This window comes from Oncorhynchus clarkii, chromosome 18 (genome assembly GCF_045791955.1).
Source record: "Oncorhynchus clarkii lewisi isolate Uvic-CL-2024 chromosome 18, UVic_Ocla_1.0, whole genome shotgun sequence".
Classification (NCBI taxonomy): Eukaryota; Metazoa; Chordata; class Actinopteri; order Salmoniformes; family Salmonidae; genus Oncorhynchus; species Oncorhynchus clarkii.
The window spans coordinates 23,112,317-23,137,353 of NC_092164.1; the positions used below are offsets into that span (position 1 = coordinate 23,112,317).

At 45.6% G+C, this 25,037-nt stretch overlaps 1 protein-coding gene across 1 annotated transcript in view; it reads right to left on the reverse strand.

Annotated features, from left to right (window-relative positions):
* Positions 1-25,037, reverse strand: part of LOC139372534 (zinc finger protein GLI2-like) — a 78,754-nt gene that overhangs the window by 35,602 nt on the left and 18,115 nt on the right. The window contains exons 2-4 of the mRNA XM_071112272.1: positions 16,759-16,864; positions 8,161-8,360; positions 5,839-6,018 (exon numbers count right to left, since the gene is read on the reverse strand). Of these exons, the coding sequence (XP_070968373.1) occupies positions 5,839-6,018; positions 8,161-8,360; positions 16,759-16,864 (486 nt within the window). The remainder of the gene's footprint in view (positions 1-5,838; positions 6,019-8,160; positions 8,361-16,758; positions 16,865-25,037) is intronic.

A 25,037-nucleotide genomic window follows, 5' to 3' on the forward strand; every position in this document is an offset into this window, starting at 1 on the left:
TGTGTTTCTGGAGTCTGTTGCTCTAGGGGGCCAGTGATGTCAGCAGGAGAGCCAGTCAGCCAGTTGTTCAGGGCTCAACAGGTGCTAGACATTAGCAGTGGTGTTAGTGGAGCCAGTCCAGAGCAACAGTGCCATTAGGACCTGTGGGGTAATAACCAAAGACACTGCAACCGGACGTCCATAATGGCTCAATAACATGTGTTGCCAACACCAGGCACTGCACCAGCAGCTCTACACAAACAGTGCCTCGGCTGATTAAACTCAGGCTACCACCACAGAGAATAACATTCTTGCTTCCTGAGCCATTATTCTTAGCAGAAGCTAATGGCTAACTGTCATTTCAAAATGTTCTCTCCAAGACAGTCCCATAAGTAACACACATGTGCTCAGTTTTAGTGCTTTGGGACTTTCCGAAATGTCCTGGGACATATTGACCAGGGCTGGGGTCAATTCAGGAAGTAAACTTAAATAACAACAATAATTGAAATAAGCATCTATTTTCAATGACTTCTGAATAAACTGATGAGTAGAAGCTATTTATTTAAAAAGTATTCCATTTAGATTTTTTTGATTAAAATCACTTTTAAATTCAAATTGACCCCAGCCCTGAAAGGGATTCCACCACTGTCTCTCAGGGGATATTTCTGCTGTGAGTATTAATATAAATACATTTCTTACATGAGCTGTTAAAGACATTGAGCACACGATCGGGGGAGGGGGTTCGCGTTGGAGAATACGTGTTGTAATTTAGCGGCAGTTAACTAGTTACTAACTCAGGTTCATCCTAAAAGAAAAGCTGAGGTGAATTTAGCCCTTAGTATTTACATTGCATTAATGGCTCTATAGTTTCAGTGACCGGGACAAGCCATTCAGAAATGGCAGCCTTATTTATCTGTGTTAGCGGCTCACCTCGGGGGAGATGTGTTTATTAATGTGCCACTTCCCCTGATAAATGAGGTAATGGAAAGCCGGGGCTGGCGCTCACCTCACCTCTCCTTGTCCCCCCTCCTCTCGCAGCGCCTCGCCTCCTTTTTCCCCCGGTGATTTATGTCAGCAAGCCAGGCACCAGGCAGCAACCGACCGACTGCTAGGCTGTGTGTGTGGACGACCAACTGCTAGGTTGTGTGTGTGGAGTGGACCCCTCCTCCTCCAGAGGCTGGGCTGGCCTTGAGTGCTGAGTGGCCATGTCACTAGGTAAGGCTGGCTATCACATTCACAGACTGCTCTGGCCACGCTTCCTGGGCTGAGTTCACTATGAGAGACAGAAGGATGTGTCTATCTGGTTTAACTTCACTATGAGAGACAGAGGGATGTGTCTATCTGGTTTAACTTCACTATGAGAGACAGAGGGATGTGTCTATCTGGTTTAACTTCACTATGAGAGACAGAGGGATGTGTCTATCTGGTTTAACTTCACTATGAGAGACAGAGGGATGTATCTATCTGGTTTAACTTCACTATGAGAGACAGAGGGATGTATCTATCTGGTTTAACTTCACTATGAGAGACAGAGGGATGTATCTATCTGGTTTAACTTCACTATGAGAGACAGAGGGATGTGTCTATCTGGTTTAACTTCACTATGAGAGACAGAGGAATGTATCTATCTGGTTTAACTTCACTATGAGAGACAGAGGGATGTGTCTATCTGGTTTAACTTCACTATGAGAGACAGAGGGATGTATCTATCTGGTTTAACTTCACTATGAGAGACAGAGGGATGTATCTATCTGGTTTAACTTCACTATGAGAGACAGAGGGATGTATCTATCTGGTTTAACTTCACTATGAGAGACAGAGGGATGTATCTATCTGGTTTAACTTCACTATGAGAGACAGAGGGATGTATCTATCTGGTTTAACTTCACTATGAGAGACAGAGGGATGTATCTATCTGGTTTAACTTCACTATGAGAGACAGAGGGATGTGTCTATCTGGTTTAACTTCACTATGAGAGACAGAGGGATGTATCTATCTGGTTTAACTTCACTATGAGAGACAGAGGGATGTATCTATCTGGTTTAACTTCACTATGAGAGACAGAGGGATGTATCTATCTGTGCTGGGTTTAACTTCACTATGAGAGACAGAGGGATGTATTTATCTGTGCTGGGTTTAACTTCCCTATGAGAGACAGAGGGATGTATCTATCTGTGCTGGGTTTAACTTCACTATGAGAGACAGAGGGATGTATCTATCTGGTTTAACTTCACTATGAGAGACATCTGTGCTGGGATGAGAGACAGAGGGATGTATCTATCTGTGCTGGGTTTAACTTCACTATGAGAGACAGAGGGATGTGTCTATCTGGTTTAACTTCCCTATGAGAGACAGAGGGATGTATCTATCTGTGCTGGGTTTAACTTCACTATGAGAGACAGAGGGATGTATCTATCTGGTTTAACTTCACTATGAGAGACAGAGGGATGTGTCTATCTGGTTTAACTTCACTATGAGAGACAGAGGGATGTATCTATCTGGTTTAACTTCACTATGAGAGACAGAGGGATGTATCTATCTGGTTTAACTTCACTATGAGAGACAGAGGGATGTATCTATCTGGTTTAACTTCACTATGAGAGACAGAGGGATGTATCTATCTGGTTTAACTTCACTATGAGAGACAGAGGGATGTATCTATCTGGTTTAACTTCACTATGAGAGACAGAGGGATGTGTCTATCTGGTTTAACTTCACTATGAGAGACAGAGGGATGTATCTATCTGGTTTAACTTCACTATGAGAGACAGAGGGATGTATCTATCTGGTTTAACTTCACTATGAGAGACAGAGGGATGTATCTATCTGTGCTGGGTTTAACTTCACTATGAGAGACAGAGGGATGTATTTATCTGTGCTGGGTTTAACTTCCCTATGAGAGACAGAGGGATGTATCTATCTGTGCTGGGTTTAACTTCACTATGAGAGACAGAGGGATGTATCTATCTGTGCTGGGTTTAACTTCACTATGAGAGACAGAGGGATGTATCTATCTGTGCTGGGTTTAACTTATCTATGAGAGACAGAGGGATGTATCTATCTGTGCTGGGTTTAACTTCACTATGAGAGACAGAGGGATGTGTCTATCTGGTTTAACTTCCCTATGAGAGACAGAGGGATGTATCTATCTGTGCTGGGTTTAACTTCACTATGAGAGACAGAGGGATGTGTCTATCTGGTTTAACTTCCCTATGAGAGATAGAGGGATGTATCTATCTGTGCTGGGTTTAACTTCCCTATGAGAGACAGAGGGATGTATCTATCTGTGCTGGGTTTAACTTCCCTATGAGAGACAGAGGGATGTATCTATCTGTGCTGGGTTTAACTTCCCTATGAGAGACAGAGGGATGTATCTATCTGTGCTGGGTTTAACTTCCCTATGAGAGACAGAGGGATGTATCTATCTATGCTGGGTTTAACTTCACTATGAGAGACAGAGGGATGTATCTATCTGTGCTGGGTTTAACTTCCCTATGAGAGACAGAGGGATGTATCTATCTGTGCTGGGTTTAACTTCCCTATGAGAGACAGAGGGATGTATCTATCTGTGCTGGGTTTAACTTCCCTATGAGAGACAGAGGGATGTATCTATCTGTGCTGGGTTTAACTTCCCTATGAGAGACAGAGGGATGTATCTATCTGTGCTGGGTTTAACTTCCCTATGAGAGACAGAGGGATGTATCTATCTGTGCTGGGTTTAACTTCCCTATGAGAGACAGAGGGATGTATCTATCTGTGCTGGGTTTAACTTCCCTATGAGAGACAGAGGGATGTATCTATCTATGCTGGGTTCAACTTCACTATGAGAGACAGAGGGATGTATCTATGTGTGCTGGGTTTAACTTCCCTATGAGAGACAGAGGGATGTATCTATCTGTGCTGGGTTTAACTTCACTGTGAGAGACAGAGGGATGTATCTATCTGTGCTGGGTTTAACTTCCCTATGAGAGACAGAGGGATGTATCTATCTGTGCTGGGTTTAACTTCACTATGAGAGACAGAGGGATGTATCGATCTGTGCTGGGTTTAACTTCCCTATGAGAGACAGAGGGATGTATCTATCTGTGCTGGGTTTAACTTCACTATGAGAGACAGAGGGATGTATCTATCTGTGCTGGGTTTAACTTCCCTATGAGAGACAGAGGGATGTATCTATCTGTGCTGGGTTTAACTTCACTATGATTTCAGTGGTGGAGAAGCTGTATGAGCCAAAGTGGCTGTGGTCTTGCTTCAACTTTTTTGGTAGTTAAGGTCCATTGTTTCTCTGTGTAGCATAGATATTACACTCCTAACAAGCCAACCGCATCATTCAGTACCCCGCCTTTGTCTTGGGAGCTGTGATACAGAGAGGCCTGCACAGTGTATTTCACTGTTTGGGAGTTGTTATGACAGTTTTTATACGCACAGCAGGCTGAGGCCTTTGGCTGCCTGCCCCTGGCTAGCCTGAGCAAGCAGAAGCTTGGCCCAGACACAATGCAACACAACAGCTCATTCAGAACCCCGGGCCTGCTGGATGCTGTACAACTCAGAGACTGGAGGACAATGTTTACTCTCTCACTGTGCGACCCAGGTAGACCGACTAGCGTCAGAGCAATAATTGAACTTGTACAGGACGGGTAGCAAAACTCACTGTCCGTGTGTCAAATCAAACCCTACCCTTCACCTGGGGCAGAGGGGCCCGATCTCTCTTTCTCGGGAGTGTTTGGAGCGAAGTGTGAGCTGCTTGAGGCGACATCGGTGGGGCGAGTTGCGTGTTTTATCGGCAGAGGAAGCAGTAGTGGCAGCAGCTGCTGTAGGAAGACCGGTAGCCGTGAGCCTCATACGGGGACGGATAAGGGCCGGCTGTATCTCCCATTGCCTTAACGTCTGCCGGGATTCCTGTAAATGTCACGCAGCAGCACAGTAAAAGGCAAGTGAATACCTGTGGCTGTCCTAATCTGAACCCATCTGTTATGACGAACACAGTCAACTCGCCTGATACCCAAGCTTCTGTATCGGGTGGTCTTTGATGTCGTGTTCCCTCACACCACACCATAGCCTAATGGGTAACGCCACTGCACGGTAACACTATCCCTGTGTATAATAGTCCGTCTCCCCCTTAGACACCACTACCCTTTTAAGGTGACAGAGGTAGGTTGAGGATGAAAGTGGGCGTTCATTACATTAAACAGACTTCTGGCCCAGGCGCCCTCTGCCTCACCCCTCCTCCCCCCTGTCCCCCTCCTCCAGTAAAATGTAATCTCGGTACAATCAGGTCTGTAGTTTATGGAATGTCCTGGCACAGACTTGAGAGAGGGAAAATATTACTGGACCTATACTGTGGTTACAGTACCTGAGGGCTTCTGGCCCGCCCTTTGAAGTTGTTTGTAATGAAAAATGTATAAAAAGCCTTTTTTTTAATGTTCTGCTGTCTACAGGTCCATTGATCTGGGTTTCATCATTCTCCTACGGTGAGGTTGTTGCAATCTCAGGGTTGCTTTTAAAAGTTACATACTTTCCAATAAAAATGCCACCATGTTATAGTCCTAGAGTACACACCGGTACCAACAGAGGAAGGGGCAGGGGACACAAATAAAATCCTTCCCCTAAAATGAATGTTACAATTCATACCCACACACTTCCAAGGGTGGAAGTCTGGGAACTGGTGAAGTCTGAGAACTCCCCACTGTAAATCACCAGGAATTTAGCTCAAAAATACTCGTAAAAATGTTTCCACTTTTGGGACTGTGTTCCCATGCATTCCACCCCTTCCCACACAGACAGTATCAACCTGTTGTGAACATACAACAGGTTTACGGTAAAGAGGGGTGGGCCTCTGTGGTCCCAGTCCAACTTACCTTCCATGGGGGTGATGTAGTCTGGCAGGTGTGCAGCTGCCGCCCCACCCCCCTGCATCAGCAGCTCTCCGTAGGGGTTACGATGGCTGGTCATCAGGTGGTAGTACTCAGCAGGGCTGGCTCCAGGAGGGGGAGGGGGAAACCCAAACAGACCCCGCTCTTTCAAGTGTTCATGTGCCACTGCATGGGGGCAGAGGAAGGAGGAGAATGAGTGAGGGAAGACGAGAACATTGCAGGGAGAGGAAGGAAGGTTTAGGGGGAATGAGGGATGAATGAGATGGAGAGAGAGAGAGCGAATGAGTGAGGGGGGGAGAAAGACATTCCAGATTCCAGCCCCGGTCGGTCGACTTGGTCTCACCACATGCTGCCGGAGCCATTTGAAAAGGGTTAGGGTTAGGACTGGCGACATGATGCCACTTTCCTAGGGAGACATTATCTACATCCCAAATGGCACTCTATTCCCTACATCGTGCACTACTTTTGACCAGGGCTCTATATAGAGAATATAGTGCCATTTGGGATGCAGTCATTGATGCAGGACAAGAGGAATGGGAGGTTAGTGATGTGCAGTGAGGCGTGTCAGTAGTCCTGCAGATTAAGAAGACAGATAGACAGATTGAGAGAGAGAGAGAGAGAGAGAGAGAGAGAGAAACAAAGTAGTGTTGTGGTTTCTCTCTTTGATAACATGCACGAACACACACACACCCTGAAGGAGCACCCTGAATCCTACAGTGTTACTCTGTTAACAACTACACCCAGTAAAGCCCTTTTAAAAGTGTCAGGGGCAATAAGAGTGGGATATGGCCTATAGCTGCTGTTGAATAGCAGTACTCTGTCCCAGAGGCTTCCAAAGTCCATCTGTTTCTCCAGGAATTTAGGAGGAAATATCTGCTCAGTTTATGGTTTGGGTCAGGGTCCAGACGAGGAAGAGACCAGGACTCCCCTCTCGCTCTCGTTCTCTCTCTCTCTCTCTCGCTCCCCCTAATGTGTCACCTCTCCCACTGGAAGTGATCTTTCAGACACAATTAGGCCGTGCTGCGCTAAAAGAGAACAGACGTGTGCTTGTACTGACTACATACAGCAGAACCAGACCTTCATTTTCTCCTTCTCTCTCTCTCTCCTGGATCACATAACCACTTAAATGGAGGGAGTCACTTTGGATCAGCACAATGAGGAACACGTCGTTTGAAGCAGTCCGATGAAGGCCATAGCAGAGCTGAGCCGTCCCCGCCGTCCAACTGTTTTTTTTCAATCAAATGAACAGGAAGTCCATAGAAAGAGAATGTGAATGACGAATAGAACACAGCAGACTGGGCCCAAAGGAATCCTGAGGCCTGTCAATGCTAATGTCATGCTAATGTGATGTAGTGCAGAAACGACAATAAGAAAAGAGCAGCAGAACCTCTGCCTGTTTATACCTCTGTTCTATGTGTTGGCCCGCGACAAAGAAGAGAATTTCCTGAAACCATTTCATTTCCATTAGTAGTATTCAGAACAAATTCAGAACAAAATCCATCCTGAAACAAGGTAGTCCTATTAAAAAGTCCTAGAAGATATAACAGTTGTTTTCCAAAAGGGTCACGTGGGAACATCAAACGTCAAACTAAACGTCTGCCGTCTCTCAATGAAATCCAAGGCCGTCTCTCCTCTCTCTCTCCGAACCACCTATTTGAAATACCCTCAACCAAAAATAGCCACCTTCATTTTCTCCCTCTTTCCCATAGCTTTATCACCGCGGGATCTCCAACCCTGCACTGCTTATTTAACTTTAAAAGCAAGACCACATTACTGTTGACAGACTGTAAACGGTGATTTATTTCCTATTCTGGCTTCTCGCCTCCACCCGTTATTGTAATTCAGCTCTGAAAAAGAGTTGTCATCACGTCGCTCTGAGGTAAAGGGGGAAAGTTGGGGGGAGTTCCATGGGGACTGTTTAGTTTGATCAATTTCCATGGCTTTCCAATAACCCCCTTGGTATATTGAACACGTGGTGAGAAGAGGGAGGTCAGAGCTTCACAAAAAGCAATATGTCGCATGTAAGACTAATTCACGCAACGTTGTAGCACCGGCTCTACGTATCTAACCTAATCTGTATGCCCACTCAAACATGCTGTTTACTGACAATCACAGCCGCAAATCCCCTCTCCACACTGAAAACAATTGCGTAATCCTCAGAAGTTAGAATCCTTTCATTTCTCCACCAAGGTTTCAGTAATAGACCAATGACACAATTCCTTCGGTGGGGATCCACAAAGTAAGGTGATGCTCATGGCAGTGAATGACCTTGGATGTTGCACAATCTAGACATGCAGTTGAACTCACAGTCTGCAGGGCTGAGTCCGCGGGCCGCAGAGATCATGGACAGGGTTGGGCTGCTGTGATTGGAGCGGAGGTAGTGCTCCATGTGAGGGTTGAAGTAGGGGTGAGCGGGACTGAAGGGGGACTCCCCTGTCCCGGCTGCGTGGGGGGACAGACGGATCAGAGAGATGTCTGACATGACCGGGCTGCCACCTAGTCCGGGACTGGAGGAGAGAGGGAGAGAGAGAGAGAGAGCGAGAGAGGGAAAGAGAGAGAGAGAGCAAGAGAGAGGGAGAGAGAGGGAAAGAGAGAGAGAGAGAGCGGGTGGGAGAGAGTGAGAGAGAGAGAGCGGGAGAGAGCGAGTGAGAGAGAGAGAGTGGGAGAGAGCGAGAGAGAGAGAGAGCGAGAGAAAGAAAGAGAGAGAAAGAGATGGAGAGAGAGAGAGATAGCGGGAGAGAGAGAGAGTGCGTTATCATCTTAGTTCATGTACACTGTGGTTCATGACGTATTTTGTCTCTTGTGACAGACGGAAACCTTTGAACGGTTTCTTTTATCCAGAAATCTCAAGTTCCTGTGATCTTCTTAAAGTTACAAGGGGAAGAAAAACAGTTACAAATGAAAGTAAAACAATTGGACCTTTGCTGTATCTCACCTGACCTAAGTCCTTACATGACATAGCCTAAGGCCTAACCATTTTCCCATCTGATACTACCGAGTGGTGCCGACCGTGCTGCACAATGCAGTCAGAGCACTCGTTCACACACACACACACACACACACACACACACACACACACACACACACACACACACACACACACACCTGATACATTTGTATAAACTCTGCAGGCAGGCCAAGTGTGTCAGCCAGCCAGGTCTAAGCCTGAATAATGAATCTAAGGTGAATCTGATACGCTCTGTCTCCTTGCTCTGTGTATATAGACTGGAATGAGAATGAGATCACGTCTAATATCATGGTCTGCGTCCCAGAGGGCACCCTATCCCCTAGTGAACTATAGGCTCTGGTCAAAAGCAGTGCACTACATAGTGAATATGGTGCCATTTGGGACGCAGGTCATTCCTCATCCTATCAGGGCTTTGATCTGGAAATACATTAGCGAGAGATGGGGTCATAGAGCAGACTGTGTGTGTGGAACGCAACCATGCAATGTAATGATATTACATCCCTACGGCATTACCTGATGTCACACTAAGGCAGACAGACAGACAGACAGACAGACAGACAGACAGACAGACAGACAGACAGACAGACAGACAGCTAGATAGACGGTTCAACCCTCAACATAAAAAGATGTTAGTCTGGCTCTGGCACTGTAGCTGGTTTCAGCATTTCATCTGTCATTGTTCCTTTAACCCCAGACAGGGATGATACTGAAGATAGTCACACTGTGCCTGATATGAGTTCTAACCTGACCCGGAGAGGAGGAAGTGAGGAACTCATGGCATGTCAATGAGAGGTGTGTCTCCTGCCTGGTTGCTGCTAGCTGTACAGACAGATCCTCTGACAGGCTGAAGATCAGAGGATACAGCAGCACACACCAGGTAGTCTCTTCCTACAGCCACTGGGGGTGGAGCCATGAGTCTGGAAAGCTAGACTACACACTATACGATCTCCCATTCAAATATAGATATACCCAGACTGAAGACTTAAAGAAGGTTGAAAACAACTTAATCTCACAAAACCTTATGCTTAAGAGTTTCTCTAGTTACCCAATGAGAAACAATTGTACAGTTTAGTGTCTGAAGCTGGAATCTTTGTCTATTTGTACTCCTTCTCTGAGATGCTTTTTGAATACAGACCCAGGTTGACCTCAATCTCTCAGTTATCCCCAGTACTGTCTGTCTCCAGGGGCCGGTTGGTCCGTGCTTGACCCAAAGTGAGTCCACTCCGTTTCCAGTAAATGCCCCCCAGACGACCAAGGCTTGTCTCAAAGCCAACTTTCTGCCATGGGCCAACTTTCTGCCATGGGCCTTAGCTAACGGATGACCATAAAAGGCTCTCTGTCTGAGGCCTGAGAAGAAACAGATATTCCATTCACAGAAAGCCTTCAGATTACTGGGCAACTTAAAACTTCCATCTGATATTATGGACTGGAACCTGGTTGCAAAATGCTCTTGTCTGCCTATAGCTCAGTCTGTCGCTCTGGGCCTTTAGCCACAGACCTTTTCATGTCCCTGAGTCTACCTACCTGTACCATGGGAAGGAGTCTACTAGGTCCAGAGAGCCAAACAGATGGCCAAAAGTATGTGGACACCCCTTCAAATTAGTGGATTTGGATGTTACAGCCACACCTGTTGCTGACAGGTGTATAAAATCAAGCACAGGGCCATGCAATCTCCATAGACAAACATTGGCAATAGAATGGCCTCACTGAAGAGCTCAGTGACTTTCAACGTGGCACCGTCATAGGATGCCACCTTTCTAAAAAGTCAGTTAGTCAAATGTCTGCCCTGCTAGAGCTGCCCCTGTCAACTGTAAGTGCTGTTATTGTGAGGTGGAAAAGTCTAGGAGCAACAACTGCTCAGTCGCAAAGTGTTAGGCCACACAAGCTCACAGAACGGGACTGCCGAGTGCTGAAGAGCGTAGCACGTAACAACCGTCTGTGCTTGGTTGTAACACTCACTAGCAAGTCCTAAACTGCCTCTGGAAGCCTTTTCATTGCCGAGCAGCCGCGCACAAGCCTAAGCTCACCATGTACAATGCCAAGTGTTGGCTGGAGTTGTGTAAAGCTCGACCGCCATTGGACTCTGGAGCAGTGGAGACACGTTCTCTGCAGTGATGAATCACGCTTCACCATCTTGCAGTCAGATTGACGAATCTGGGTTTGGTGGATGCCAGGAGAACCTGCACCAATGCATAGTGCCAACTGTAAAGTTTGGTGGAAGAGAAATAATGGTCGGTGGTTGTTTTTCATGGTTCAGGCTAAGCCCCTTAGTTCCAGTGAAGGGAACTCTTCCAGTGAAGGGAACTCGTGCTTCCAACTTTGTGGCAACAGTTTGTAGAAGGACCTTTCCTATTTCAGCATGACAATGCCCCTGTGCACAAAGCGAGGTCCATACAGAAATGGTTTGTCGAGATCAGTGTGGAAGAACTTGGCTGGCCTGCACAGAACCCTGACCTCAACTCTATCGAACACCTTTGGGACGAATTGGAATGCCGACTGCAAACCAGGCCTAATCGCCCAACATCAGTACCTTACCTCACTAATGCTCATGGCTGAATGGAAGCAAGTCCTCGCAGCAATGTTCCAACATCTAGTGGAAAGCCTTCCCAGAAGAGTGGAGGCAGTTATAGCAGCAAGGAGGGGACCAACTCCATATTAATGCCCATGATTTTGCAATGAGATGTTCAACGATCAGGAGTCCAGCTACTTTTGGTCATGTAGTCCATGTAACATTGTGACGCGAAAGGGAAACCGACGGTCGTATTCTATTGCAGCAATACATTGTGATTGCGTCACGAGTGAAGCACGACCAATTGTTTGATTTGATGGAGATAACAATCTGATTGATATTTAAAATGCCTCAACGTCATTAACCCTCGCACCACTATTAACTATTAACACATCATCTGCATGAACTGACAAGACCTTGTCATAGAATACCCCGGGGTTGCCGGGGTTACAGTAAGCTATTTACTAATGACTTTTAAATATGAATCACATAAATATTGATCTCTTTAGTCAGCAGTCATGCAAAAACGAGAAATGATAGCATGTAAAGGGCCTCCCGGGTGGCGCAGTGGTCAAGGGCACTGCATCGCAGTACTAGCTGTGGCACCAGAGACTCTGGGTTCCGGTTGCAACCGGGAGGTCCATGGGGCGACGCACAATTGGCCTAGCGTCGTCTGGGTTAAGGAGGGTTTCATCGCACACTAGCGACTCCTGTGGCGGGCTGGGTGCAGTGCATGCTAACCAGCTCACCAGGTGCACAGTGTTTCCTCCGACATATGGATGGATGCGCGCTGTGTTAAGAAGCAGTGCGGCTTGGTTGGGTTGTGTTTCGGAGGATGCATGGCTTTCGACCTTCGTTTCTCCCGAGCCTGTACAGGAGTTGTAGCGATGAGACAAGATATTAACTACTAACAATTGGATACCATGAAAAGGGGGTAAAAAATATATATATATAAAAAAAATGATTGGATGTAGAGAGAGCATAACTAATACAATATTCAAATGCCCTCCAGTGGAATGGTTTCATCATTACCCGCTGGCCTGGCGCCCGGCGGGTGTGAGATCAAGGAGGCATGTTGAGCAGGAGGCATCCTGCACAATGCAGGACTAGACCGACGAGTTGCTAGCCTAACACTGTGCACCTGGTAACCTGGTTAGCATGCACTGCGCCCAGCCCGCCACAGGAGTCGCTAGTGTGCGATGAGACAAGGATAGTCCCAACAGAGAGCGCTAAAGCTGGAGCAGATGTATACTTGTTCTAATTAGTCCACTTAGTGTTCTGTCTGAAACACTTTGGGTAATTGAACATGATTTAATTTACACCTCTCCTCCGCAGACATTACCTAATTCTACTGTACTGTAAGTGTTCAGTGGTTTTATATAGGCTGTCTGGATTTAAAGTGTGCTCAATATGACATATAATTTGTATAATGAGGTGTGGATAACTATATGTGTGTGTATGCTTTGTGTGTGTGGTGCATGTATGGCTGGTGTGTGTGTTTGTGAGTGCCTGTCTGTGTGTGTCATGTACCTGCGCTGGGCCGCTGCGGTGAGCGACACTAGAGATTAATTACAATGTGACGGTGTCTCCTCTGTAGCTACCTCAGGGCTGGAGCTGTGATTTAGATAAATCACATCGTCCACTTCAGGGCTAGAATGAACTGCTGTAGATTTATATGGGCCTGGACTGCAACATGATATGGATGGTTTGGGCTTAAATTTAACATGCAATACTTTCAGCAGTTCCACATATGCAGAACGAGGGGGAAATTACTTACAACAAACAGTTCATTGGATTAGAGGGTCTGAAACAACGGAATGTTAACATATCATTATTTCTGTGGACACAACCATCCTTTGTTGACTCTGGTCAGCTCAGTATTGCTACCAGTGGCAGTCAGTGCTGTTTATGATGAGGGAGGACGTTATTTTTATGTTTTTTACACAAAGGTAGGTGCACACAGGTCGAGAGAGTTTAACTACGGTGTAATCATTAGTCCAACAGTGGCAAACGAGAGTTTCTTTTTTCCACAGAATCAGCATAATGATTACACCTGGAACGGTCGTCTGATGAAGAAGGATCGGACCAAAGCGTGGTAAGTGTTCATGATTTTTATTAACACTAAACACTTGAACAAAATAACAAAGTGAGAAACAAAACTGAAACAGTCCTGTCAGGTGCAGAACACTAAACAGAAAACAACTACCCACAAAACACAGGTGAGAAAATGCTACCTAAGTATGGTTCCCAATCAGAGACAACGATAGACAGCTGTCCCTGATTGAGAACCATACCCGGCCAAAACAAAGAAATACCAAAACATAGAAAAATGAACATAGAATGCCCACCCCAAATCACACCCTGACCAAAACCAAAATAGAGACATAAAAAGCTCTCTAAGGTCAGGGCGTGACAACACCCCTGATCACCTTAAACACAGTTCACTTTCATAGCATCCTTGTTGTATTCCTTCTCACCTCTATGCACTCTCCTCCTTTCACCTTTTCCCTTCTTTTGTGGACTTCAATGCACAACACATCAGCTGTGTGTGATCAGGCGAAAAAACTTTTCCAAGCCAAACCATATCATAACCTCTACACACAGCCTACAACGTAGTCCCCATTTGAACTAAAGTAACGTTCCTAGTCAACATAGCTAATAGAACTAATGTGTTAGTAAACCCGCTACAAATATGCAGTAACATTACAGTGTATAGTCAGTAAGCAGTTTAGCAGTTACACCGGTGGGTCCCGGTGGAAATAAATTCATCAAACTATCCTCTCTCCCTCTCTCTCTCCCTCTCTCTCTCTCTCTCTCTCTCTCTCTCTCTCTCTCTCTCTCTCTCTCACTTTCATTACAAAACAGAGTGTTTTAATCAATTATTTGTTGACATGTGAATATATTTAGTATAGTTTTATCTAAAAAGTAACTTTTTAAATGTTTTAAACATTTTACTTTATTAAATTCACTGAGGAGGATGGTCCTCCCTTTCCTCCTCTGAGGAGCCTCCACTGATTGCTACCTACTAGGAATGCTGGCCAACCTGTAGCATTAAAACTACAGCTGTAAAAAAAACAGTACTGCTGTAATGACATTATAAATATTCTTGCTTGCCTGACTCATAGCGATCCACAATGGGAAGAAACTACATGATTAGTCTCTTAAATATGTACCTTCTGGGCTGACAACGACTTTACCAATCAACCAAACAAGTAATCTCTGCAGAGTTGTTCCTGACAGCTCGAAACAAACAGATGGGAAATGGGAATGAGACAACGATTATAGAGTCGTTAGAACTGAAGTCACAGAGCAACAGAGCCAGAAGTTACAGTGTTAGGATATTAATGGGAGTGTTGCACTCACTGGCAGCCTCTGTCAGTGACTTGATCTGTTCTTATAGCCCTGGGCTGTTTGGTAGACTTAACGCAATCCTCCTCCTCATAGATAATAATGGGCAGACTGAGGCAGGGTGTTGTTTCCCCCCCCCCCCCCTAGTCTGGAATACTCAGCATGGGAGCAAAAATATATGTTTGGGCCACAACTTGTGCACTTTGTTTTTGAATAATCATAGTGATAAAAGTAAAAAATGATTCTCTCTGGGAATAATGCATGTTAAAAAGACATCATATTCTCTCTGAATTGTAATTCGTTGGAAAGTACCTAACTATGCTGTAGCTGTGGTTGTCTCTTACAACAGGTCTTCGGGTGGAAAACTAAACTCGTAATAACTTTTGGGAAGTTTCTAGAACAACCGTGATTTGTCATAGTGTCATGAAAGCCGGGACAGCTTGTGCCGACGCACACACTCCATGCGTGGTGGTTTATATCATAGCTTCAGTCCAAGCTCCTGCATAGCTACCCGGCACAGCAAACGAGGTTAGTATCCCCATCCCTACTGTTCACTGTCTCTAGCTGAACCACTGCTTTGAGCCCAGGACTGCTCCTGTCCTCTCATTTGACAGTGATTAAAAATCTCTCCTCTATTACAGTAGAAAAACCTCAGAAGAAGAGTGTCTCTTCCTCTTCCCACTTCCTCTCACTGCCGCCGCTTCCTCCCCACTTTATGACAGCTGTGACAAAATAACCAGCCCTCTCATTATGTTATATGCAAACAATGATAAAGGGGACTGTATGGAGATGTCATGTTCGGCAATCAAGCAGGGGACCTCTGACACGCAGCCACCAGCGTATAATAAAGTGGGCCTGACTGCCGCGTCTCTTCGACAAATGACACCACACTTAATTTGCTGTGCAATGTTCCTGTAATTAGAGTGAATTTGGCACAGGCACGGGGAAAGACAGCTAGATCAAGGTCTTGATGAATTAGGGGTCCACTGTCAAGATCAAATCACATTAATCAAGGTGGCCGTGTGTAGAGACAGGTTTTTCTACCCCCTCTACTTCCCTGGTGCTGTGATAAATAGCCCTGCTGAAGCCAGGCAAACAGTATGTATCACCATCAAATCTACTGAATTGAAATGGAAATGAAGCCGAACACTATTTCCAGAATTTGATTGACTTTTTTGTGTTTTACCACTATCGTTTTTAAGATAAAGGTAACGTCTTTACTATAGCAAAGTCAAAGAACGTTATGGTTCAATTTCCCTTGTGAAAGAACTGAGATGTTGCTACCAAACCAATCGTGGCCACTACTAACCAAGCTAATCATCCAACGGACGGCACAGTAACCTGAAAGTTGAATGAATGTACATGTAACCGTCATAGAACCAATTACTATGCTGTACTGGAGACCTCTGTACGGTGTGACGGTGTGTGTACGGTGTGTAATGATGCTGTTTTCTTGGGACCAAACAGATTAGGACCACTATAACACAGTAATGAATGTACAGGACTGTTGTTGGTAGAGGGGGAAAGGTTGTGTGTGTGTGTGTGTGTGTGTGTGTGTGTGTGTATATGTGTGTGTGTGTGTGTGTGTGTGTGTGTGTGTGTGTGTGTGTGTGTGTGTGTGTATGTGTGTGTGTGTGTGTGTGTGTGTGTGTGTGTGTGTGTGTGTGTGTGTGTGTGTGTGTGTGTGTGTGTGTGTGTGTGTGTGTGTGTGCGTCATGTCATTTGTGATGGATCCAGCACTGTATAGCAGCTAACTAATGGAAAGAGGATGTGTATTGGCTTGCCACAGGCTAGTAGGTTGATACTTGGCAAAAAGCAAAGCTGTCCCCCATAATCATCAACTGTTATAGGAAATGAGGTATGTGAGGAAAAATTAACTGACATTGGATAGTCATTTGTACTTTTTAAAGATAATAATATTTAATCTGGGCAACACTTTCGCTCTCATCCTTCCAGATGGAAGGTTGCCCTTTAAATGCTATGCAGCGTTGGCTAAAACAAGGCTATCTAATAGCTAATTGCTATGTATTAGTGTAAACAGCTTGTGTATACAGTAGAGACCAGCCCGAAGAAGACTTACCCATGCATGGCATGTAGGGTGTGGGGTTCATAGTGATATCTTCCCTCATGGTGACGCATGTCAATCGGGATGGGCGTGTGGAACGTCGGGAAGACGTGGTGCGGGGCTGCAGAACAGAGAAGAAGAGGGTGAGACGGAGAGAAAAATAGTTCAGACTTAAAAATAAGAGTTGGGCTTCTCAAAAGCTTCGTTTCAAAGGCAAAACGCGGCTACAATAAAGCAACATGAATTTCAGTGCAAGCTGAGCAGTTTTGCCTAAAATATTGGCACTATCGCACAAGAGGAGTGGAATAAATAAATAATCAAAGTCATCCTAAGAAATCCTACATCTTGAACATAAAAGACCTCCAACTGGGCTTTTGACAAAGACCTGCAGCTAGTCAGTCTTTGAACTAAGGGGGATGATGGACTGCATCAAGGAGAACTGGAGCCCGACGCAAACCGGGCCTGACAGCATTGGGAAGAGGCTTCTTCTTCTAGCCCCCTGCATCAACAACTACCCATTCAAACAGTAACAGCACGGCCCTCATCAGACGTCTGAGCAGGTGGTAGACAGTAGACTCTGTAGACAGCACTGACAGGGTAGTATACTGTACCCAGCTACTCACTCAGTCACACTCTAGTCTAGTCGAATCAAATTCCCGAAATGCCACAGTATTATTTAGCTGAGAGAGAAATCATTATTCAGGGTTATTACAGGCTCAGAGACAGAGCCCAATGAAACACACATTAAATCAATTCTAGTTTAATTTACTTAAGATATATTAGTACATTTACAAAATACAGTCAATATTTTGTAATTGAAGGTCCTTTCTCAGCAGGGCTGTTGGAAGAGACCTGATGCGCTAACTTTTGTGTAAGACACACAGATCATTTTAAGGTACTTTTCAATGTCACGTTACTGTATTATGGTTAGCATGAAACGGCTTTAAAAACAGCTTTACAGTCTCTTAACCAAAACCAGACCCAGGGACACAGGGATTGTATTATTTATGTCCGGAAACACAAGAGAGCACAGCTGGCCACGCATGGAAAATTGAAAAAAAAAGAGCAAGAAATTAAATGTAGCTTTTATGAGGCTCAGGTCATTTTTTATAAAACATTTTGATGTAAGGCATTTCAAGACAAATTTGAGGGCCTCAAAAGCAGACGGTCGAGGAGAAGGACCGTCTCCAACCGGGAACTCCCCCCCCCCCCCCCCATACTAAGGCACCGGTCGGTCCAGGATCCAAACCAACAGGAGGCATCCCTCTCCAGGCCGTACCCCGCAGCTGCTGGTCCTACTTTATGTTTTACAAGAAACTCCCTGGCTGAGATTGTTTCTCCATCCAGAACCTGTTGAAGTGAACGCTATGCTGCGTCAACTGCAACAGCATTGCTGTGTTTCACTGCAGCGATTTCAAAAGCAACCCTGGATGACTCTGGCCTGAGGGTGATCAAATGGAATTCAGTGAGGAGTTTAGAAGCTAATGTCCCCCTCTGTCTCTCTCCTGACCACACCTCTTTAATGGAGAGAGTGCTGGGCAGGCAGGTCACTCCTGAGGAGCTGAACAAGTTCTTTGTACAGAGAGGGCAGTTTGTATAAGCTAAGGACACAGAGGTCAGAGGACAATGTGGGCGGAGAGGAGCCAGGCCAAACGTCTTATACTAGCATTCACAGAGAAGACCTCTGGTAATCTGGGCTGAAATAGGAGCTTCTCTGTCCACCCACCACCACAGAGTGGTTTCTGTAGCGACCACAACTGTTGGCCTGTTTGAAAAGGCTTCGTTGTAGTGGAGCGTCCCATTTTTGGGAAGACTTGGAGCTCTTTCTAAACATCCCTGTATGAAAGCCAGCGAGAGGGGACCTGCGTCACATCACAACCAGCAGTAAAGTACCTCGGACAAACAAACAGCGAGAAGTCAAACCGCTAGGCAGCAATAGTAAAGGTCACGGGATGTGTGTCACAAAGACCGTTTCCTTGTTTGCAAATACAGAAGTTACAGAGTTGCACATTTCACTTGACAGGTCATAGATACTGGGCAGCGTCCCTCCGAGTCAGAAGGGACTGTTTATAAAGTACTGAAAGGACAGGGCTGTTGGAAGACTGGTTCTATTTTAGCGTTGTTAGAGGGATCAGACTAGGAAGCAGGAGAGGAGCTTAGAGAAGCGCGGAGGAGGAGGCAGGAAGCGCTGGCTATTTCCGGCTTACAGCCGTCCACCACCGACAGGGCTGTATACAATGAGGAGAAGAAGAGGAGAAGAATGGTGCATCATTCATAAACAGTCCCAGCTTCCATTATTTAGTTCCCCCCTCTTTTTATTAACGTCCCACACCATGGAAAGAGAATACTCTCAGACTGAGATCCAACCTCATCGAGGCGCCACTTCACACAACACCATTAATCAGCTGACATGGTCACAGTCTTTTCCGTAAAACAGTCACTCGTGTTATTTTCAGAGCTCCACAAAAAAGTTTTCCCCCCTTTTGTTTGAGATGAACAAGGACCTTGTTTTAATTTGCAGATCTAATGGGCCTCCGTTCAGCCGGTACCTACACCCTTCAGTGAGGTATAATCCCACCCGCCCCCTGTAAAGTGTTCCAGTGGGGTAAAATGAATGTTAGCAGGGCAGCACTCTGACAGCCGCGGCAGCTCCATATTTAATGACTTGTATTTTAATTATGTCCCTCATTCACCAGGTACACAATCTTCCTTGGCTTTTCTCGACAGCCTCCTTTTTTTTTATCACCGGGCTCAGTCGTACAGATAATAAACTTCTGGTTTAAGGTAATTACTTAATCAGGACAAACCTGTGTGTTAAGCAGCGCTATTAAGCGGTGTGGTGATAAATCAGAGCTGCAGTCGATGGTGTGATGCTGCTGGGCGATTACATCCACGGTCTAATCAGTCTCTGGGAGACCCTTGCGGTCGTTAAGTACCTAAATTACACAAACAGCATGCTAACAACACGGTGCTTGTCGCGAGGCCGTGGAGGAGGACAGAGGAGGCCCATCGGGATGTTTGTTAATACCAGCCAGGCAGCCACCGGCACAACGCAGCATGCTCACCTTCTGCACAGTGATGCATGGAGGTTATTGGTAGGTGGCTCAGGACCTAGCTGACGAATTCTGATATCCCCCCCCCCCCACTCCCTGTCCCGCAGCTCATGGTGGGGGTACCGTAAATATTACACTGAGGTTAACAATTAAAATTGACCAGTAACAGGGAGGACGGAGGAGCTTTCGGTGTAATTCCTTAGAATCCATTTGTATTTTCAAAGCTTTTAAATTGAGAAGCTACTGAGAGCTATTCCGAAAGCCAATCTGAAAATCTAAAGCCGCTTGTTCCCCTGCCATCTCCCAGAGTGCCGTGCAGCACGAGGCCCTGTGTGGAGCAGCAGTTGGCATGGGGTTTGTTTTGTAGTTAGGACCCCAGGCAGATTGTACTGGAGGTATTTCCTGTTTGAGTGAGGCTAATTTCCCCTGTCATTCTGCTAGTAAAACAGAAAAGCTTTTAATTTCACTGCTGAGGTCTCTCCTCTCAGGATATCCATTAATCCCAGTGAGCCCATTACGCCATCCAGATCTGGGATCAGTTTGGACCTGAAACAAGAGGGATTTATTTTTGCCTGTATAACAGAAAAGCAATAGGACTGTCAACACCTGATGTAAGTATACGCTGACTTAAAGACAGACACAGAAAGGATTCCACTCTGTATAATTGTGGGAATGTCCCTGAGTGGATGAAATAGCATTAAGAGTTGGAATGTTTTTTTTTACCATCAAATGTGGTTTTAGTCCTCCAGGCCAGTCCAGATTAGGCAATGCACTGTACAGTATGGTCCCATTAGAACCCAGTGTCTCTGCATGTGTGTGTGTGTGTGTGTGTATATGTGTGGAGAGGTGTGTGTGTGACGATGAGAAAGTGAGAGGGCCTGCTGCGGTGCTCCACCAGATGTAAAAACAAATGTTATCACCCAAAGACTAATAGATGTGAGGGCCTAAGCACCGGGACATTCCAACACAGCTTCCCCCATGGGGGGATTGGACCCAGTCAGTGAATCAGGTGAACACATGCAGCCTCCTGAACTCTCCAGAGCGCTCGCCTTTTGTTCTCCCCCGCTGCGTGTGAACAATGGACCTGTCTGGGTGATAGAATAAACCCTGCTCAGGGTTGGCCAATCCCCCAACTGGTCCACTGGGTTGACTGGCTCAGGACGCCCATGCTGCCTCTTCTGCCTGCCTCGGGGCTCTCTTAGGGCTACGCTACTGACAACGTGCCCCCCCCCCCCCCGAGTGGTGAAGCCTTTTGTTGACACGTGAGAAATGTGGATGGAATTAGTGGCTAATAAGTACGCGTGTGGAATTAAAATAGCAGCTTGCAGTCATTTTCATGTGTGATTGATTCTAGCGGGCTTATATAAAGTCATCCGAGTCCTATGTTTAAAAACAGGGGCCCAGGTCACATTTTACTGATGTGTTTTGTCATACTTATGAACACCTGTCAATGTGAGTTTCCATTGTGAAAGATCAATATCCTCCGTTTTCACAGATGAAGTCACTTTTCCGGAATAGGTCAGTGAGTGGTGAATGTGGCCACATCATGGTGTGGGTGTTGGGAGCTGCTTCACTCTGTCATGTTTAGGTGACCCAGTCCTGGCTACTCTTTGTCTCCTGTCCCTCCCCGACCCCTCAACCCCTCTCTCCCCCATTATCCCCTCCCGTAATTCACCCCCTACCATTATTAATGCTGCATTAACTTGGCCTACACTTTTAATGAGCCTGTTTTGGTTTGCACCCACTCAACCACCCTGCGCAGTCACACAAAGAGGCCTATTATTCTGGTGACAAAACATCACTATGGTGGAAAACGCCTGTCCCACAGACAGGGGAGAAAGACACACAGAGGCCGGTCAGATAGATCCACTGCTACAAGACTAGGGAGAAGACAGACAGTGATCTGCTGAGGGGAAGGGAGTCAGTTAGTTACAGCGGCAACGCTCCTCTGTTTTAGCATGTTGTGTTTAAAACAGCTGTGGAGCATTGTTGTTGTGCCGCCTGCCTGCCTGTCTGTCTGCTGGAGTTTTCAATGTCAGGTGTGCTTTGCTTTATGGTGTTTTCGGCCAATAAAAACAGAACCCCGGGCATGTTTCCGTGACGAACACTTCAGAGGGGGAATATGACTCAAGCATGAGTCACTCACACAACAGCTTTAAAGGCCCACTCTGTGGTAGAACCCCACTAGAAGACTGCATTACTGAACACTACAGTATCTCTATGCGCTGTGGCTGTCGGACTAAATCGCCTCTTCAATTGAAAAGCAATGACAATACGATCAATCAGTCAAGTTACCATCCTTATTCTAGAACACACAATTACATTTCTTAAGCCATATGTTTTTTCACCAGAGCTTGCATTTTTTTTGTTGCTAGTCTCTAAAACTAAATAAAGCTCAGACACCAGAGAGAGGAAAGGTAAAAACAAGCGTTGGCCATCTTGAGACAAAAGCATATACCCTCAAATAACCACTCCTCTTAAATCACAATACTCTGTGGCATTGTGCAGACCTGCTGGAGTGGGGCCATTTCCTGTGTCGTGGGGACGGGCCTGTCCGTCATGTTGTCAGACTACAAAGTGAGAGGAATGGCCTTGGAATGCTGACTCACACAAGTTCTGTCCCTGCACTGTGCTCTGTGGGGCGCCGGCCGGGTCCCAGAGGCCCCTAGTGTGCATGGCAGGTACAGATAACGATCTGTGGCCCTGACCCCTCTGACTCTCTGCTCCCTGCGTTCCCAGATCACCCTATAACGCAACTCCCGCTGGTACCCCCAGGACGGGGCGAGTGATGCCCAAATAATTTTAATACGGTTCAGAGATCAGCTGGCTGCCCCTCCTAGATCTCCGCTCGGTGCTGTCCTCTGCTCCTCTCCTCTCAGCAGAAGAAAATCACACAAGTCTACAATGAGAAGGTATGAACGTAACTGAACATAGAATGGAAACGTTCCAAGGTCATAACAACGACCTTGACAAGGAACAGGAGAATAAAGAGAGTTAATGCCCTTCGTGGAACGTTTTCAAACAAACAGGACAGAGTAAAGACAATAAACACACAATGTTAATGAGAAACAAAACTCTGTTAAAAAACATAAAGACCCTAAACGTACTATTTTATTGGCACTAAAAAGAGGCTCGCCTGCACCACACGTCAGCTGTTGTTAACAGTTAATGAGGAACGTCTGTTGTTTTATTTAAAGATGACCAATGCCAAAACATTTTTTACTCAAGTATTTTTTCCCTAACATGTGAAAATCGCCACAAAAGAGTTTGCATGAACAGAAAAAACAAAGACTTAATAATACAGCCAGGCTTTTTATGGAGAGATGGCGGCAGGAGTCTGTGAAACCTGTAGCCTCACTAGCCTGTGAATCCCAGACTAGTGTTTCTGACTAGGACCAAATATCACTCCCCTGACCCAGCTCCTCCACTGCCTTTCTTTCATCCGAATTTCTTTCGACGTTGCGACGGGAGCCTGCTCCATTCTTGCTCCAGCTCTGCCTATGTCACGCTCACTGCTGTCGCTCTCACTTCCGCACTAAGCAGCAGGCCAGGCCACACATTACAACAGCCAACAGGTCTCAGCCAGGAGGATATCTCCACTCTAGTCTCAGACCCCTGGCCAAGAACTTCAGTCACATCCCTTGACATGTTCTGTAGTCTGGGTGCAGTAGCAGCTGCTTGTCTCTGTGTGTCAGTAAGCTACAGTGCCTTGCGAAAGTATTCGGCCCCCTTGAACTTTGCGACCTTTTGCCACATTTCAGGCTTCAAACATAAAGATATAAAACTTTATTTTTTTGTGAAGAATCAACAACAAGTGGGACACAATCATGAAGTGGAACGACATTTATTGGATATTTCAAACTTTTTTAACAAATCAAAAACTGAAAAATTGGGCGTGCAAAATTATTCAGCCCCTTTACTTTCAGTGCAGCAAACTCTCTCCAGAAGTTCAGTGAGGATCTCTGAATGATCCAATGTTGACCTAAATGACTAATGATGATAAATACAATCCACCTGTGTGTAATCAAGTCTCCGTATAAATGCACCTGCACTGTGATAGTCTCAGAGGTCCGTTAAAAGCGCAGAGAGCATCATGAAGAACCAGGAACACACCAGGCAGGTCCGAGATACTGTTGTGAAGAAGTTTAAAGCCGGATTTGGATACAAAAAGATTTTCCAAGCTTTAAACATCCCAAGGAGCACTGTGCAAGCGATAATATTGAAATGGAAGGAGTATCAGACCACTGCAAATCTACCAAGACCTGGCCGTCCCTCTAAACTTTCAGCTCATACAAGGAGAAGACTGATCAGAGATGCAGCCAAGAGGCCCATGATCACTCTGGATGAACTGCAGAGATCTACAACTGAGGTGGGAGACTCTGTCCATAGGACAACAATCAAGTCGTATATTGCACAAATCTGGCCTTTATGGAAGAGTGGCAAGAAGAAAGCCATTTCTTAAAGATATCCATAAAAAGTGTTGTTTAAAGTTTGCCACAAGCCACCTGGGAGACACACCAAACATGTGGAAGAAGGTGCTCTGGTCAGATGAAACCAAAATGTAACTTTTTGGCAACAATGCAAAACGTTATGTTTGGCGTAAAAGCAACACAGCTGAACACACCATCCCCACTGTCAAACATGGTGGTGGCAGCATCATGGTTTGGGCCTGCTTTTCTTCAGCAGGGACAGGGAAGATGGTTAAAATTGATGGGAAGATGGATGGAGCCAAATACAGGACCATTCTGGAAGAAAACCTGATGTAGTCTGCAAAAGACCTGAGACTGGGACGGAGATTTGTCTTCCAACAAGACAATGATCCAAAACATAAAGCAAAATCTACAATGGAATGGTTCAAAAATAAACATATCCAGGTGTTAGAATGGCCAAGTCAAAGTCCAGACCTGAATTCAATCGAGAATCTGTGGAAAGAACTGAAAACTGCTGTTCACAAATGCTCTCCATCCAACCTCACTGAGCTCGAGCTGTTTTGCAAGGAGGAATGGGAAAAAATTTCAGTCTCTCGATGTGCAAAACTGATAGAGACATACCCCAAGCGACTTACAGCTGTAATCGCAGCAAAAGGTGGCGCTACAAAGTATTAACTTAAGGGGGCTGAATAATTTTGCACGCCCAATTTTTCCGTTTTTGATTTGTTAAAAAAGTTTGAAATATCCAATAAATGTCGTTCCACTTCATGATTGTGTCCCACTTGTTGTTGATTCTTCACAAAAAAATACA